This window comes from Sinocyclocheilus rhinocerous, unplaced genomic scaffold (genome assembly GCF_001515625.1).
Source record: "Sinocyclocheilus rhinocerous isolate Xijiao unplaced genomic scaffold, SAMN03320098_v1.1 scaffold1326, whole genome shotgun sequence".
In the NCBI taxonomy this organism is placed as follows: Eukaryota; Metazoa; Chordata; class Actinopteri; order Cypriniformes; family Cyprinidae; genus Sinocyclocheilus; species Sinocyclocheilus rhinocerous.
The window spans coordinates 153020-169821 of NW_015659713.1; the positions used below are offsets into that span (position 1 = coordinate 153020).

At 37.3% G+C, this 16802-nt stretch overlaps 1 protein-coding gene across 4 annotated transcripts in view; it reads left to right on the plus strand.

The window, feature by feature from the left end:
* Positions 1-15178, plus strand: part of LOC107724156 (zinc finger protein 27-like) — a 22997-nt gene extending 7819 nt beyond the window's left edge. The window contains exons 2-7 of one of the 4 annotated variants that reach the window (XM_016532959.1): positions 978-1144; positions 4632-6072; positions 7221-7674; positions 10626-10720; positions 13374-13804; positions 14633-15178. In XM_016532959.1, coding sequence (XP_016388445.1) covers positions 983-1144; positions 4632-6072; positions 7221-7674; positions 10626-10720; positions 13374-13804; positions 14633-15175 — 3126 coding nt within the window. In that variant the 5' untranslated portion in view covers positions 978-982 and the 3' untranslated portion in view covers positions 15176-15178. The remainder of the gene's footprint in view (positions 1-977; positions 1145-4631; positions 6073-7220; positions 7675-10625; positions 10721-13373; positions 13805-14632) is intronic. The other 3 variants (XM_016532961.1, XM_016532962.1, XM_016532960.1) reach the window with 3 other exon arrangements.
* Positions 15179-16802: the final 1624 nt, after the last annotated feature.

The following is a 16802-nucleotide window of genomic DNA, read 5'->3' on the forward strand; positions in this document are numbered from 1 at the left end:
CTACTTTATCAGGCATTACAGGAAAGACGAAATGAAAATGACATAGAAGCTTTTCTGAAGACTGTCGTTTCTTTTCAAAGATACATTCATATAAAAACACCCGTGCTGCATTTTAATTTTGAAACGTGCAGTGCTCAGTTTATTCAAGGAAGTATAAGCCTTTTGGAAAATCTATTTATCATGAGGAATCTAATCTATCACGAGGAAAGTTATCGTGCACGTTATAATCAGCCCAGAAGTTTAGTCTGAATTGCATATGTTTCTACTTATACATGCAAATGACTTGCACTTATGAATATGATAACGTTCCGGCATCAATTCTAGTAGGGTAAAACGTAATTACGCTTTCGAAACGGTCGGTTTTGCCCTGACATCATTAGCTGAAGCTGTGTGTGAACAAGAAGCGGCTGCAGAGTGTGAGCTACTCCGTCTCACGCAGCCAGAGAGAGATTTTCCGGCGTTCCGCAACAACGCTTAGCTGCCCGCAGATGCGCCTGCCTATAAATCGGCCTAATTTGCAGCACAATCGGCCGATGCCGATTAATTAAAAAATGCCAAAAATCGGCCGCTTAATCGGTTGACCTCTATCAAAAACCTTTAATCTTTGTTTAAAAAAACAAACAAATGAATGAAGACTTTCACAAAATTATCACAATTATTTACAATACATTAATGTTGTCTAAAAAACAATGCATCGAACAGTCACCTTTATCTCTTATGGTTAAATAAATGTTTAGTGCTAAATCATTTTTAATGTCTTCATTTGAAAAGGTCCAGGGAGTGCGAGTAGGATTGCTGCAATTTTTTTTTTTTGGTTGTACATTCTCTGTTGCATTAAAAGAGGTTTTATCAGCGCTGTTATTGGAGTCAAACCTTTAAAACCTTTAACATTTTACCTTTAATCAAATGTTTTCATCACTTGTCTTTATTTAAACACGTATTATTTTTTTATTAAATATATTCTTGTGTGTTTCCAGCAGCCATGGAGTCCTCTTCAGTGTACATGTGCTTTCCCTGTTATCAGGAGTTTCCTACACTAGAGGAAGTGCTTGCACATCAGATGACCTGCACTGCAGAGAATCCACAACTGCTGCCCAATGAGACGCCTATCGAGGCTGCAGCTGCCGCCGCTGGTCTGGCACAGGTATTGACACATATCTACTATCATAGGGTGTCATATTCACACCTGTCTTGTTTGGTTCGATTGAATCAAACTCAAGTTCGTTCCCCCCCTTGGTGTGGATCTTTTGGGCAGGTGTGAATACAGCAGTCGCACTCGGGTGCGGACCAAACAACCGCACCGAGACCCAGCTGAAGAGGTGGTCTCGGTCCGGTTCAAAACGAACTCTGGTACGCTTGAGAATTTCTGTCCAATGAATGGATGACCTTAGCATACGTGTGGTTTTGTTTATAATTTCTGGTTCACTTGCAAAAAGGGCAGTGTGAAAGCGAACCACACCAAACAAAAACAAATCAATGGTAAATGTATTTGGTCCGGACCAGAGCAAGTGAACTAGCGGACTTTCCTGGTGTGAATACACCCATACACAGTTCACCCATAAACTAATTCAAAACTTTATCTTTCTGATAAAACTCACAGGAAATCACCTTTTTCCTAAGTCACATGAGATGGGTTTGTCAAATTCCTTTTCTTAAAAAAAAAAAAAAAAAAAGGTTTTCTTTGTGGTATTACTCAGCATTATCTCTAAATGGGGTGCATTAACATGCGGCTCCTGAAAGCCTGTGAAAAATGTAATCTATTTTATTCCCTTAATACCCCTTGAACTCATAACTATAATTATCCAAAACAGACTAGAAAATTTGAAGAGCAGCTTCCAGTAATCCTGAATAGTGAGCTGAAATCTAAAAGGATAATTTTGTAAGCGGATGTTTTTTTTTGCGCAACTCCTAATTTGTCTCTTCACTACAGGGGGGAAATGAGGCACTTGAGATTCTGTCTTTTACACTCTAATGTTGATGCACTTTTACTCTAGTTGTTATAAAAACAGTCAAGTTTGAATCAATGCTTGACTGTTTTCATAATGATTGGAGTAGCTCTCTTCAAGCTAGTTATTAGTCACAGCTGAAAAAGACATTCTCTGTCTTTCTGCTTTTTAAACAAGTAGCAAATCACAACTCTAAAAAAGGTGAATCAAATTAGAAAATGTGCCTTTTCATTTTTGCAGTGTCGTAGATGAAGCCTCCCACAGAACTATTTATCTATTTATAGATTTTATTTGAATATATGTTTTTATTTAACTTTTGTTGTTCAATTTCATTTTAGTAATGTGCATAAATATATATATATATATATTTCAATTGTTTCATTCATTTACTTTTTTTAAAACAGACTTTTAAATTTATTAAATATATGTAAGTGCAAAAATAAGTATGAATACTTGTAATAAAGAGATTTAATCGCAATGATTGATGCTCACATAAAAATCTGTTGAACTATTAATGTCATTACTTGGTAAATCATGGTTGTGAAAATGAATGTGCAAAATAAACTTTAAAGTGGGGAAAAATTAAACTGAAAGCTTTCATGCAAACAGAGGCAGGTGACAGAGTATTGACAGAGACATATCACAATTGTTTTATGTTCGTTTTTGTTTATTTTGCATTAATTACTTTAATACATGTTTTCATATCAATATTTTCCACCTCATTTTCAGTATGTGATGATAATGCTGCTCTATATCAGCTGGTGGATGAGATGAGGCTGCAGCCTGTTATGCCCATTCGCGGTGCCATCGCCTCTTTGACTTTGTTTTTAGATCTCCATCTGCTCTTATAAATGATCTCATTTGAAACATCCATGCTGAAAATAGATACAACATAAGTGCATCTGTCCATCGGGTTTATGGGTGTCCTCAGCCAAACCTCTCTGTCTCTCTGAGTCACCCTCTCTACTCTTAATACTCTCTCATCAAGATGGCTTAAGTGGGTGCTTAAACTATTTTAAAAAGATAGCATGGCGAACACAAACCGTTTGTGCCATGTCAGTTCAGTGGGATGTCGCAGCCGATTACGTCAGATGATGGTAACACGGACCCCCACGCCGTGCCCTTGGTAACAGTGAATGTTAGCTTGAATTGAGTGTGACATGTGCTAACTTCTTGAGTGGGTTTTTACACTCTGTGAGAGCTATCAGCACACGGGTGTTTCCTCTCAGTGACTGTGTTCAGGAAGAAGTTTTCAGTGTACATATACAATAAGCTGGTAAAAAAAAAAATACAGTCCACAAGTAATTAAAACTGAATTTAAACCTGAAAAGAAAATCCAAACAATGAAGTGTTATACAAATACTAAAAAAAATAAAAAAATAAATAACAACAACTCGTTAACAACAAATTAAATAATAATAACAACAACTCATTAACAACAAATTAGAAAAATGCAGAAGATAATCATTTTTACAAATTTATGAAAATGGGTCAATGACAAATAAGAATGTCAATGATAAAGAAAAGTAAAAATCTTTTAATCATCTAGTTTTGAATGCATGTATGTAATGTACTCGTGTAACTTTCAATGAATTCATGTAACTTTCAAAATTATATGAAGAAATGTTTTAAATGACTCCATAGAGTGTGACATGTGCTAACTTCTTGAGTGGGTTTTTACTTATGTGAGAGCTATCAGCACATGGGTGTTTCCTCTCAGTGACTGTGTTCAGGAAGAAGTTTTCAGTGTACATATACAATAAGCTGGTAAAAAAAAAAATACAGTCCACAAGTAATTAAAACTGAATTTAAACCTGAAAAGAAAATCCAAACAATGAAGTGTTATACAAATACTAAAAAAAATAAAAAAATAAATAACAACAACTCGTTAACAACAAATTAAATAATAATAACAACAACTCATTAACAACAAATTAGAAAAATGCAGAAGATAATCATTTTTACAAATTTATGAAAATGGGTCAATGACAAATAAGAATGTCAATGATAAAGAAAAGTAAAAATCTTTTAATCATCTAGTTTTGAATGCATGTATGTAATGTACTCGTGTAACTTTCAATGAATTCATGTAACTTTCAAAATTATATGAAGAAATGTTTTAAATGACTCCATACACATTGAAAGTGAACACATCTTAATCATTATTCACAATCATAATTTCTTTTTTTACAAATATCATGAATTATTAACTTATAAATATGGAGTTTTGGGGGAGTTGCACCACATGACAATCTGAACCAACTTTGCCTGGTTACTAAAAAGTCAAATTATCTGATATTTTAAAAGACATACTGACCTTGTAGTGAAGCAGTTAAAATATTTTTCTAATAAATAATAAAAGATTATGCCAGACTACATCTTTTAAATTTTTTTATTTTCTTATATTTCTTTTAAAGAGATTTTTTTGTTTCGTAAAGATATCAGGACAGTTGTGTCACCCTTACTTTTTGGACTTTATGCTCCCCAAAAAATATTAAATTAATTGTATGTAAGATAGTATTTTTAATGTATCTTTTGGGGGGGGGGGGAATAAAAAATTATATATAAAAAAAAGAGCATCATATCATTGACCCAAAATGCAATTACACACTTTTATTTTGCTCTGCAATTGTCATCATTTGTCATCAGATTACTTGATGTGTATGTTTTGTTTCATCTCACTAGGTGGCGATGCAGGCTGTGTCAGCTCCCCAGATCCAGACTCAGACAGCTGTTGATCTGTCTTCTCTGCTAGAACAGAAGAAAACTCTTCAGGCGGATGCTCCTCGTGTTCTGTATCAGTGCGCTGACTGTGAGGTTCTCTTTGATGCTCTGTCACTCTGGCAGCATCACCGCAAGATGGGCTGTTGTCTTGAGACGGGACCTGGACCTGGAGGAGAGCAGAGTAGAGAAAGTGTTGAAACGGCAGCCCAACCGGTTCCTACCCAGCCAGAATATCAGGACGCTGAGCAAGCACAGAATGCACACGAACAGATGGAGGTGAAAGAAGAGGGAAGGCAGGCTGAAATGAAGATGGAGAACACTAGTCAAGTATTTGTGGCAGTAGGAGAGGTTTCTGAAAGAGTAGCGGCACCTGATGGTGTACAGAGCAACAGTGTCCCCAATGAACCTCCGGAGACTTCAGCCACCCAGGAAACTGCACCTGTGGAGTCCTCAGCTGAAGAAAACAGTTCCGCCACAAGGCGCAGGGGGCAGAAAAAGGCTAAGCCCCCCTCCAGCCTGCTCTGCGTGGAGTGCGGGCAAAGCTTCAGCCTGGTTCCAGAGCTTGTGACTCACCGCAAGACTCAGCACGGCTTGAAGGATGCCATACACCGCTGCACGGTTTGCGGAGAGGGCTTCCTCAACACCACTCTTTTCCTCTATCACCGAAAGCAGCACCGCTCAGAGGGGGAGGATAAACCCAAGCAGGCTCAACCTGCCGTTCCTCAGCTCTCCACAGCCATGCTGGAGGCCCCAGGTGAGGGACTCTTGCTTTTAGCCACAGCTGGAGAAGGCCAGAGCCTAATGGAGGTGACCACTCTGGAACAAACCATAACTGAGACCCCTGTAGCACATGTGGAGGTTGAGCTGGAGAATGATGGGATGAGAGGATCTGAGGCTCTCCAGACTGAGCAGGAACCTGCCGTGGAAGGCACAGAGGTTTGTGTGGAGATGGTGGAGGAGAGTAATGGAGCAAACCAGGAAGAAGGAATGGATGTGGTCGTTGATAAGATGGAAGAAGATGTGGAGATGGAAAAAAGCACTGTGGTTGAGGAGATCCAAGGAGAGGTGGAAAGTAGCACAGACAAGGAACCTGTGAAAGCTTCATCTTTGAGCACAGAAGGACAGAATTTCCTTTGCCATCAATGCGGATCTGTTTTCACCAGTGACCAGGAGTTGGCTCAGCACCGCAGAACCGAGCACAGCCTGGAGGCGGCGTTGCACACCTGCGCAGAGTGCGGGGCTGAGTTCATGAGCACCACACAGTTCTTGTACCATCGGCGGGAGCATAAGAACGCAGCTGCGGGACATCCACCCTCTGGTGAAGTGAAAGGCAGGCTGTACCCTACTGCAACTCCAGCTATTGTTGTGAAACCCAGAGACAACGTGAACCTTGGACAACCAGGTCAGACTGAGTGCACACGACACAGCACAATTCCAAAGAGACCTAACTAAGTAGGATATCCATACATACTCATTTTATTAACTGATAATGTAATTCCATGATTCTGGCTCTGGGCTGTACACAAACAGTCTTAAAAGTCAGACTTGAGTAAAAGATGTACATTGTAAAGTAACTTAAGTTGTAGAGAACAATATTTAAAAGGATAGTTGACCCAAAAATTGTCGTTATGTAATTTACTCACCCTCATGTCGTTCCAAACCTGTATGACTTTCTTTATTCTGTGGAATATAAATGAAGATATTTTAAACAATGTTGGTAACCAGCAGTTTTAGTTACTATGGACTTTCATTGTATGGTCAAAAAAACATTTCTCAGAATTTCTTATTTTGTCACTTTTATGTTCCACAGAAGAAAAAAAGTTATACATGTTTATAACTATCCCTTAAAGTTAACGTTTTAAAGTTGCTCATTCATTATTTTTAAGTACTGAATGTACCAGAAGAATTACTTAAAATCAGAGCTTTTCACATTGGGATCTGGAGTCCACTGGGAGTCTATGGAATATTTCAAGAGTTATATTTCATTTGTTTCATTTTGTTTCAATTTTTGTTTCATTCTGCTTTATAAATACATCAGAGGATCAGATCAGAAAGATCAGAAACCATGATGATAATAATCATAAATATTTTATTCTATTGTGCAGATTTTAATAGTAGAAAAAAGTAGTTAAGTAAAGTTAATGCTTAAAGTAAATAATAAATAAATAAAAATCTGCCAATAGAAAATAAAGAATTCACTTACAGGAATATTATGTATAAAAGATGATTCTTTGCAGTATATCTTGACATTATTTACTGATTATTGATTTACAAGAACATATAAATTCACGTACACTACCTGTGTGTATATTACTTTTGAACGGTAGTGTACATGGAAGTGGTAGATGCCTTTTATTGATTTGTGAAAACGGTACCTGCTAAATGTAACAAGTTTCTGTTATCTGAACAGATTGTGATATTGTTCATTACTTAATCAGCATTTCACAACGTTCATAATGTTTAAGCCTGAAACGTATCAAATTAATTTGATATTACACGGACAGTCTCCTTCGTTTAGATTTCCTGTTAACAAAGTGTTTCTGTCGGCAGCAGCAACAGCAGCAGCAGCTGCAGACGGCGCCATTGAGGCTCCCGCCAAGCTGAGCCGCGACTGGTCACGCACCGCCCTGCCACACGAGTGCCCACATTGTGGACAGGGCTTTACGCGGCGCAGCCGTCTGCGTGAGCATGTGTTCCAGCACACAGGTGAGAAACTCTTTAACTGCAAAATTTGCAAAAAGAGCTTCCCGTCTCCGGCCAACCTGCTACGTCACAACCTGACCCACGGAGGATCCCGCATATTCAACTGTCCCCTCTGTGACAAGCGCTTCTTCCAGCCGACGTCACTCAAACGCCACATGCTGATTCACCAGGGGGGTGAAAGCCAGGAACGCAAGGTCAGAGGCAGAGGAAAAGGCAGGGGACAATCAAGCGATGGGCGTCTGCACATCTGCCCAGAGTGCCCAGCCAGCTTCAAGTTCGAGTCCCAGCTGAAGAGTCACAGGTCTGTGTGTGTTGCATCCAAAAATCTAAATTTATCATTTGCTCACCTTTCATCACTTTCAGGATGAACAACAACAACAAAAAAAGATATTTTGAATAATGTCATCTGTTTTTGTCCATACAAAGAAAGTCAGTGGGGTCCAAAACAACACTTTTATTTTGTGGACAAAAAAAAAAAAACTTCAAAATATCTTCTTTTGTGTTCCACAGAGGAAAGAAAGTCATATAGGTTTGGAATGACACGACTGTGTTTCTTTAAATATGTTTATCCTCCTCCTTAGCTCGTTCCCAAAGATGATTGATATTTAATCTGACTGTAAATAGAGATGGAAAGGTATAAGTAGTCGGCGAGAACTTAAATAATGTCACGCTGCGCACAAATCTGATTTGGTTTTCAAATCCGATCTTTAGGAGCGACTGTCCGCACTGTCATTTAGCAAGTGATGAAATCTGATCCGTTTGTTCAGACAGTGTAGTCAGTATCCGGTGCATGAACATGGGTTGTTGTAGTAATGATATGATTGTCAGCACGATGCCAGACTTTCTCAAACAACAACTAGCAGTAGCTGTCAGTGTGGGAAAAGAGGACGGAAAACTGCCTCTTCTCCTGTCTATCATGACATCTCGCTGAGGTGCTGAACTACGAGGCACGTGAGAGAGCAGATGCATTTTGTGTATATACCAAAAGAGTGCGTGAAAATTATGTATTCAGCTGTAAACATGGAAAGGATTACGTGTATTTTTTTGTGTGATGGATTTGAGACCGATATACCAAACAATTCAATTTTTGCTGCCTGTCTCAACAAAGGGCCTGATGCCAGATTCATTTGAGCGGAAACTTGAGATGACACTGGACTAATCATTGGATGTTTCTGTTAGTTAACAAGCCCTGTTGGTGCCCTTCCTTGTTATGGTCCACGTCCCTACAGGGTTTTTTTTCTGTACCGGAAATGCTTGCCCTGTCAAACTGTGCAACATCAGGAAGATGTCTTGATTAGTCTCTAAGAGAAGTGATCAATTAAACAAGTGGCTCTGACATTTCTCATTTCCCATGTGATGTATTACGAATACCTTATTTTGGCATCCAGTCAATGTGAATCTTGAAGAAATAAAAACAGGAGAGCTAAACAGTCACCATGGACATTCGGCATCTTGCTGTAATGTGGCTTTGCTTTTGCTGCTGGAAAAAGGGAAAGAAATTAGAGAACAGGGTGGCAGATGATAGATATAATGCATGCATATGTTTGGAGTCAAGATAAAAAAAAAGAAGCATACTTTTATTCATCAAGGATGCATTAAACTGATCAAAGGTGACAGTAAAATCATAATGTTGCAAAAAGATTTATATTTCAAATAAATGCTGTTCTTTTGATATTTCTATGCACCAAAGAATCCTGAAAACATGCGTTACGACTTCCACAAAAATATTAAGCAGCACAACTGTTTTTGCAACATTTATAATAATAAGAAATGCTACTTGAGCACCAAATCAGCATATTAGAACGATTTCTGAAGGATCATGTGACACTGAAGACTGGAGCAATGGCTGCTGAAAACTCTGCCAACACAGCATTAAATTACATTTTATATATTAAAATAAACAAGAAACATTTATTTGAAATTGTTATAATATTTTACATTACTGTTTTTACTGCATTTATCAAATAAATGCAGCCTTGGTGAGCATAAGAGACTTCTTTGAGAAACTGACCCCAAACTTAAATGGTGTTACATGACCTCACACAATTTGTCGAAAGTAAATAAGACACACACAGAATTGCCTAAATTAGATTTGACACGTTTTATAAATTACATATTTACACATTGACCTAAAACCTGACCTTTGTAGAAAAAAAACTCTCAATTGATAAACATGTATAATTGTACTTACATTTTCCCATTGTTTTTACAAATTGAGACATGAGTGATGAGGAATGAGTAGAGTTAAATGAGTGTTTCCAGTACAGAAATAATTCAAAACATGATGGATTTTCAGATTGAAATGCTTGGCATAGCTGAACACTTAGGGAGCAGAAAATGAAAAAAAATTCAAAAGGGTGAATGCTTCTTCCTACTAAAGTACCTTAATGATGGTGGTGTGAGATAGGAGTGCTTCCCTTATGTGATTGCAGTTATTTCCTTGGTGTCATCAGCGTATTGACTCCAATTGAATGTGCTGTTACTTACCCTGAAACAAGCTGAATTCTAAAGAAGTTCAATAACCAGGTTAGCAGAATGCCTTTTTATAATACTTTATGTAATATTATAATGCTAATCTAACTATTTGAAACTCTATTCACAAGGGCCTTCATTACTGGACTTCTCATAATGCTCAGTGGCACAGGAGTAAAACGCATTAATGCTGCAATTGTACAGAGTTATTATCTCTGTAACATCGAACTTTCTTGCTTTTCCAGAGCACTGATACAGCTAATAAGATCAGAATGCAGATAAACTGTTCGGTTGTTTACAACTAATAAGCATATGTCAGTAATTTACTGAATTTGCATTCTTAATTAAAATGCCAATAATTAAAAAAAGAAATCAGATGATATTTCTTCCTCCAGTCATTTTACTGAGGGTACTGGTTAAAGATGACACATTGCCACGGCACTGAAAAGTAAATATAAGCAGTAATTATTGATGTCAGGAATAATTAGTAAGGACCCTGCTGATTTTAATCCCATGCGGTGGGCTTTAAAACATTATAGAGGCTGCCACTCTGCCGCACGCCTCAGTTTAATGACGTTTCTTCAGCTCAAAGTTGAAGCTGCATTATTTTTTGGTGATATTAATTGTACTTCTATGCGAGTACATGATGACTGTGTGCCTTATGATATGTGGGTGAATTCAAACGTGGCTTTTCTCACAGCAATTGTTGCTGGATTGGCTCCAGGAATTGCATGATGCAGCCTTTCTTATTCACGTTCTCTCTGTTTTTCGCTGTTCTAGACTCCTACACACCAGCCATCCCTTCCCTTGCAATGTGTGCGGGGAGGCATTTATACGACGCAAAGAGCTGGACCTCCACTCTCTCATCCACCAAGGTCAGCCTGCAGGAAACAATTACACACTCAGCCTTTTGTCCTTACGAGCTCTCATTCACATGCTATTTCTTACATTCATGCATTAGGATTAGGGCTGGCAATTGATTAAAATGTAATCAAGTTAATTTAACAATATGCCGATTAATTAAATTAAGAGCATATTAATATTTTAGCCCCCTAATAAAGATGTTTCAGAGACATTATGTCATTGTGCTAAACAAAAGCATTGAGTAGACAATGCGAAAATGAGCTTTTACAGACTGTATATTGTCTGTATAATATATATATATATATACACACACACACACAAACACGCATACATATGTATGATAATTATTATGTATATATTATACATGTATAATATAATGTATAATAATTGTTTAACCTTTCTCTCCATTTTTATGTGTATTAGGATATGTAATTTGTTTATGAAATAGTACATGCAATATTTTACTATATTTAAGAATTTTTATGGTAATTGTCATACAAATATCAATACTTTTAAATACAACATAATGTGATCAGTTTAATTGTTTAATTAAAAAAATATATATGTGCGTGTGTGTGTAAATGTGTTTAAATTTGTGTGCGTGTATGTGTGTTATTAAATTAATTTATCAAATTAAATCATTTACAAAATTTAAATTTGCATCAAATTTGATAACACAATTGACACACATTTACACACACACACACACACACACACAAACACATATTTTTTTAAATGAAACTATTAAATTGATTACCTTTTATTTTATATATAATTATTATTAAAATAACAACATGACAAATGTACAAAATGTAATTATTTCATGTATGGACAATATATAGACATGTTAATCTACTTTTTGTAATAACTGTTCAATATATATTATATAATAACTGCAGTAAATCAGCATGGGTATCCCTAATACACTTACAAACTCACTTACTTTAAGTGGCCCTATCAGTTTCTCCTTTCGACTTACAGCTCTGTTTGGGTTCATGTTTGTGTTTCTGACCACACACTCACACACAGATCTGTCAAATGAATGAGCTTTCATCGATTGCTTCCAAGTAAATAGATGGGGTCAAAGGTCACATTGATCAGGATGGGTTGTGTGTGTATTGATAAGATCAGCTGCTGATCATTATCACCTCTAATCAGAGGCTCTTACACAGATCTGTCCGCTGCCGCAGCTGTTCCTCTCTTTAGCTGAACAGAGGCAGAAAACGAAGCAGGATAGATTTTTTATACAGGTGAAAATAAGGGAGTGCAGAGTTGCTTAGTAGAAGCTTTTAAAAGCCTGTAAAGGTCAGTGAGGCTGAGTCACAGCCTGACAGTTTGAATGCTCTGCATCTAAACATCACATCACATCACCCGTGACCCCCGTAAAGTGCTGTTATTTCTGCGTATGCGCTGTGCATTCTGTGAAATGTCTGTTTATCAGCCGCCTCCCTCTGATTGGTCCTGTGTAAATAAGAGGGAGCTTTTTGTATTCTCATGTTTGTGCTGCTCTCTCCGTCTCCGGCCCTCTTTTTAGATAAGGAACAAACAATACGTGTTTGTTTTTCTCACTTGATAAGAAGCAGAAGATTATTTTTGTGTGTGAGGGAACGTGTACGTAAACATAAATATCTCTCATGTCCGGTACATCAGAAGCCGGAGACTAGAGAATATGTGTGCCTTTCCATTTCTCTTATTGTAGATAAGCACTTTAGAGTGCATTATATATGAGTGGGATAAGTTGGCCACTTTTAACATAAGGTGTCCTCTCTAGTCAAGGTGAAATGAAACGAACAGTAACTAACAGAAAGTGGTGATAGAAATATGATTTCTCAGGCAAAAAATGGTTCATTAGTAGAACTTGCCCAGCCCAGGATTAAGTTGATTTGTTAGGGTATATGTGAATGATTCATATTTTAATAGTATTTGTTAGTTGGGCCACTGGCTCATGAAGCATCTCACACTTACCCCATAGCTAACAATCTGGAAAAAATTGTTTGCTTTAATAATCTTAATTTGTTTTAATGGTTAAATGCATCGGTAATTCATCAAAATGCATGATGTATGTTTTTAGACATGGACAAATTTGCTTTGATAGAAAATATATTTTACCTGTATGTAGAAAATTTACTTTAAATTTTATATTTAAATAAAAGCGTTCAGCCTAAAAAACGTATTATTTTTCATCTCTCAGCCTAGTGCTGTTTGATGGACCCTATTTAAATATGGACATGTGAACACAGTAGCACAGTAGTAGTTTCCATCCACATATTTTAACATGTATTATAGGACATCATAAAAAGCTGGATGGAAATGGCAAGAAGCGCATAAAATTTGAAAATGTGCAGGAACAACGCACTCAATTTTTATTTATATATATATATATATATATGATAGATAGATAGACAGACAGACAGACAGACAGATAGATATAATATTAATAAAACTTGCAGCAATCCATTTTTATTATTGATCATTTGCGCCAGTTTCCCAGGAAGCAACAGTTTAGTTCTCTTAAACATGAAATGGAAACTTCTTTCGCAAATGTTTTATGCAATATTCCAAATTTTCATATAATTTTGAATTCGCCACTTTGGGTGGAGACATATCTAGTGACACAACTTACCCACTCTCATACCCCTTCAATCCCTCTGTCTTTGTTTGTAGATAAAGAACCAAAGACGTGTCCTAACTGCGGCTCTCAGTTCCTGAATCAGACAGTGCTGGACACACACCTTCAGCGCTGCACAGGGGAGGAGATGGGCCGCCGCAGATATAAAGGTCAGGGAAGAGGCAAGGTGGGAGGTCAGCTGGAGTGTGATATGTGCGGCCACCGCTGCGTGACTCAGGATGCTCTTGACCTGCATCGCCTCTCCCACACGGGTCAGACACCCCTGCGGTGCCCGCTCACCCCCTGCAGACGCCGCTTCGCCTCCAGTGCTGCTCTAGGGGAGCATCTCGTGGCCCACTGCTGTGGAGCATTAGGCAAACGAAATGCCCCACGCCGATTCACCTGCGAGTTCTGCGGGAAGGAGTTTGCCTACGCGTCCACCTTCACCGTTCACATGAGGACACACACCAACGAGAGACCCTTTGAGGTAAGTTTCCTGAACCTGAATGGCTCATATATGTGCTGGTTCCAGTGTTAAGTTGTATTACAATTTTTTTGTAAAAAAATAAATAAATAATAATATAAAATATAACATTATCTTTATATATACTACCATTCAAGTATGTGTATATTTATTCAGAAAGAAATGTATAATGTTACAAAATATTTCTATTCTAAATGTTTCTACAAAAATATCAACAGCACAACTATTTTCAGCATTGATAGTAATAAGAAATCAATAATATTACAATGATTTGTGAAGGATCATGTGACATTGAAGATGTAATGGCTGCTAAAAATGTAGCTTTGGAAAAAATATATTAAAAATAGAATATAGTTATTTTAAATTGTAGTAACATCTCACAATATTGCTGTTTTTACTGTATTTGTGATCAAATAATACAGCTTTGGAGAGCATAAGAGTAATGTATAATCATTTAAGAATTTTAAACAATCAGTAAAAATGATTTATCAACATAAAATTTGAAAATCTAAGTGACAAAAATAGTACATGAAATCTATTTTATACTTATTTATTAGCCACTTTTTAAAAGTTTCTATGTTGTAAATTTTTCATGCTTTAGAGACTTTAGTTATGTCCATGTTGCAAACTGTTACTATAACATTGTTGCATTCATTTTTTTTCAGTGGCATTTTTAAATAAAATCATTTAATATTTGCATATTTTTCGTCTCGTCTCTATTATCATTGCCAAATTCAGAAATTCTTTCATTAACAAATATTTTCATCATTAATGATGAGAATAACACTGCCTCATTCTTTTTCACACATTCACTTCCTCTCTCTTTTTCAGTGCACTTATTGTGGGAAGCGTTTCCGGCAGCTTCCGCACCTGCAGGATCACGAGCGCATTCATAGCGGCGAGCGGCCGTTCACATGCTGGGTGTGCGGTAAAAGCTTCAGCGTAGCAGCGAGGCTAACGGAGCACGCCCGTGTGCATAGCGGCGAACGGCCGTACATCTGCCCTCGGTGTCCCACCGCCTTCCGCTCACGACCCAACCTCGACAAACACATGCGTCTGCACGCCAACGACCCCGTGGATCCTTCCGCACAGAACACGGATGATGATGCAGCAGTGCAGACCATCCTCTTAGTACAGGAGTCTGCTTCATCTTCACCATCCTCCTCCTCATCCGCCGTGCCTGTGGTCCAGGAGGGCATGCTGGTGGCAGAGGAAGGCAGCTCCTCTGTGGTCTTCCTGCACCCCAGCCTTACCATGCCCACCATCACTGTGCCAACTATCTCAATTCCCTCTATAAATGTTCCCAACATCTCTGTAGTGGCAGGTCAGGATGTGCCTCACACTATCGAGGTTATCTTAGAGGAGACTGTGTAAAAACATAATCAGAAGAATGCAAAGGGAACATGGGGTGGGGGTTGAACATTATAATTATTTTATTTTAATTTTTTTTGAAAGAGAAAGGCAGATTCAGCAATAGGTCAGGACTTAACAAACGTTTATGTGTGAATTTCTTGGAGATGCCTTGTTGATTAGGATATATTTTGCTTTTGTAATATAGAAGTACAACAACTCAGCATCTTTACCGTGGAAAAAATGAAATCACAAAGGTTTTTGCATATGAATGGCAACGCTGTAATTACGCTGTGATTTTATTTTATGATTTAAATGTTTTATCTGCCTTTAATACAAAAAGTGGACCATAATTTGTGGTGTTTAATTTTAATAAAAAGCTTGAGCTTGTTGGGGTCTGTTACTGTTTAATTTAAAGAGATCTTGACTTTAGCTAACTAGAATGAAGTCGCTGATGAAGTAGAAATATTCTTGTCAACTCACCGATGAAGCTTTGGCCAGTCAGGGAAAAATTGTTTTTGCTGATCATTTTTAAATGATTTAAAGGTGCCATGTCAGAATTTTTTTATCTTTACTTTTACTTTTAGTCATTTAGCAGACGCTTTTATCCAAAGCGACTTACAAATAAGAAAAAGTAATTAAAACTAAAAGCTAAAACTCTATAAATACTATCAGCAGACTGGCAATTCCAGAGACCAATAGAAAATGAAAGTAGTGTATTAGTAGACATAGGCAAAGTGCGCAGGTTGTTAGGATTGCGCTGCCTACAGTGTGTGATGCATGGTTTGCGAGTGGTAGTGATAGTAGGGATCTGGAAACACATAGTAATAATTGGTTATAAAAACTGAAAACAGAAGGGGAACAAGTAGTAGGAAAGAGAATGAATCAGAAGCGATACTTATGTGCCTTGCCGATGTCCCTGCTCGGTGGAGTCAAACGGTAGAGTCGATGGTCTTTACACTCTTCGGTCTTCACACGACCGCTTCCGCGGTAAACTAAGCTTCTTTTTTATTCGTTTAACAAAACTCAAATTGAATTCAGCTGGACACACTTTCCTGTTTATCACAACAAATGGCCAAGCAAAGCGCACGACACTGACAAGATACGCGATACAGTACGAGACCAAACGTGATTTCAGCACATCTCCACACAGTAAACAAAACAAGTGTTTAATTTAATGTTTTTTTCTACACCAGGATTGTTACTCTAGTATTCTTGCGCTCAAAACATTCCGCATGGCCATTCCTTTTTAAAAAGAACTGTGCTAAATTGTACTGAATGTGCTCTTGTAGTGTACTTCCGATCTTAGAAGAAGAATATTTATACTTCTGTACTTGAAGATATATAAGGCCACTTAAGTGTACTCGAAGAGAGAACATTTTCACGACTGCTTCTGAACACACTTAAGTACACTTTTAAAAGGTGCACTTTGTAATGTCAAATAAAAAATGTTACTTTAAAGTACATTTTATATAATTACTTAAATAATCTTTTGTCATTGACCAACGTACTAAAGCTCAGTTAAAGCTCGTAATTATTTTTTTTATTTAGTTTAAATGTAATATATTTTAAATGTACTAATTGCAACTTCATAATTATTAATTAATATATTAAAATACATGACATACAAGTTTCAACAGAAATTACGTTA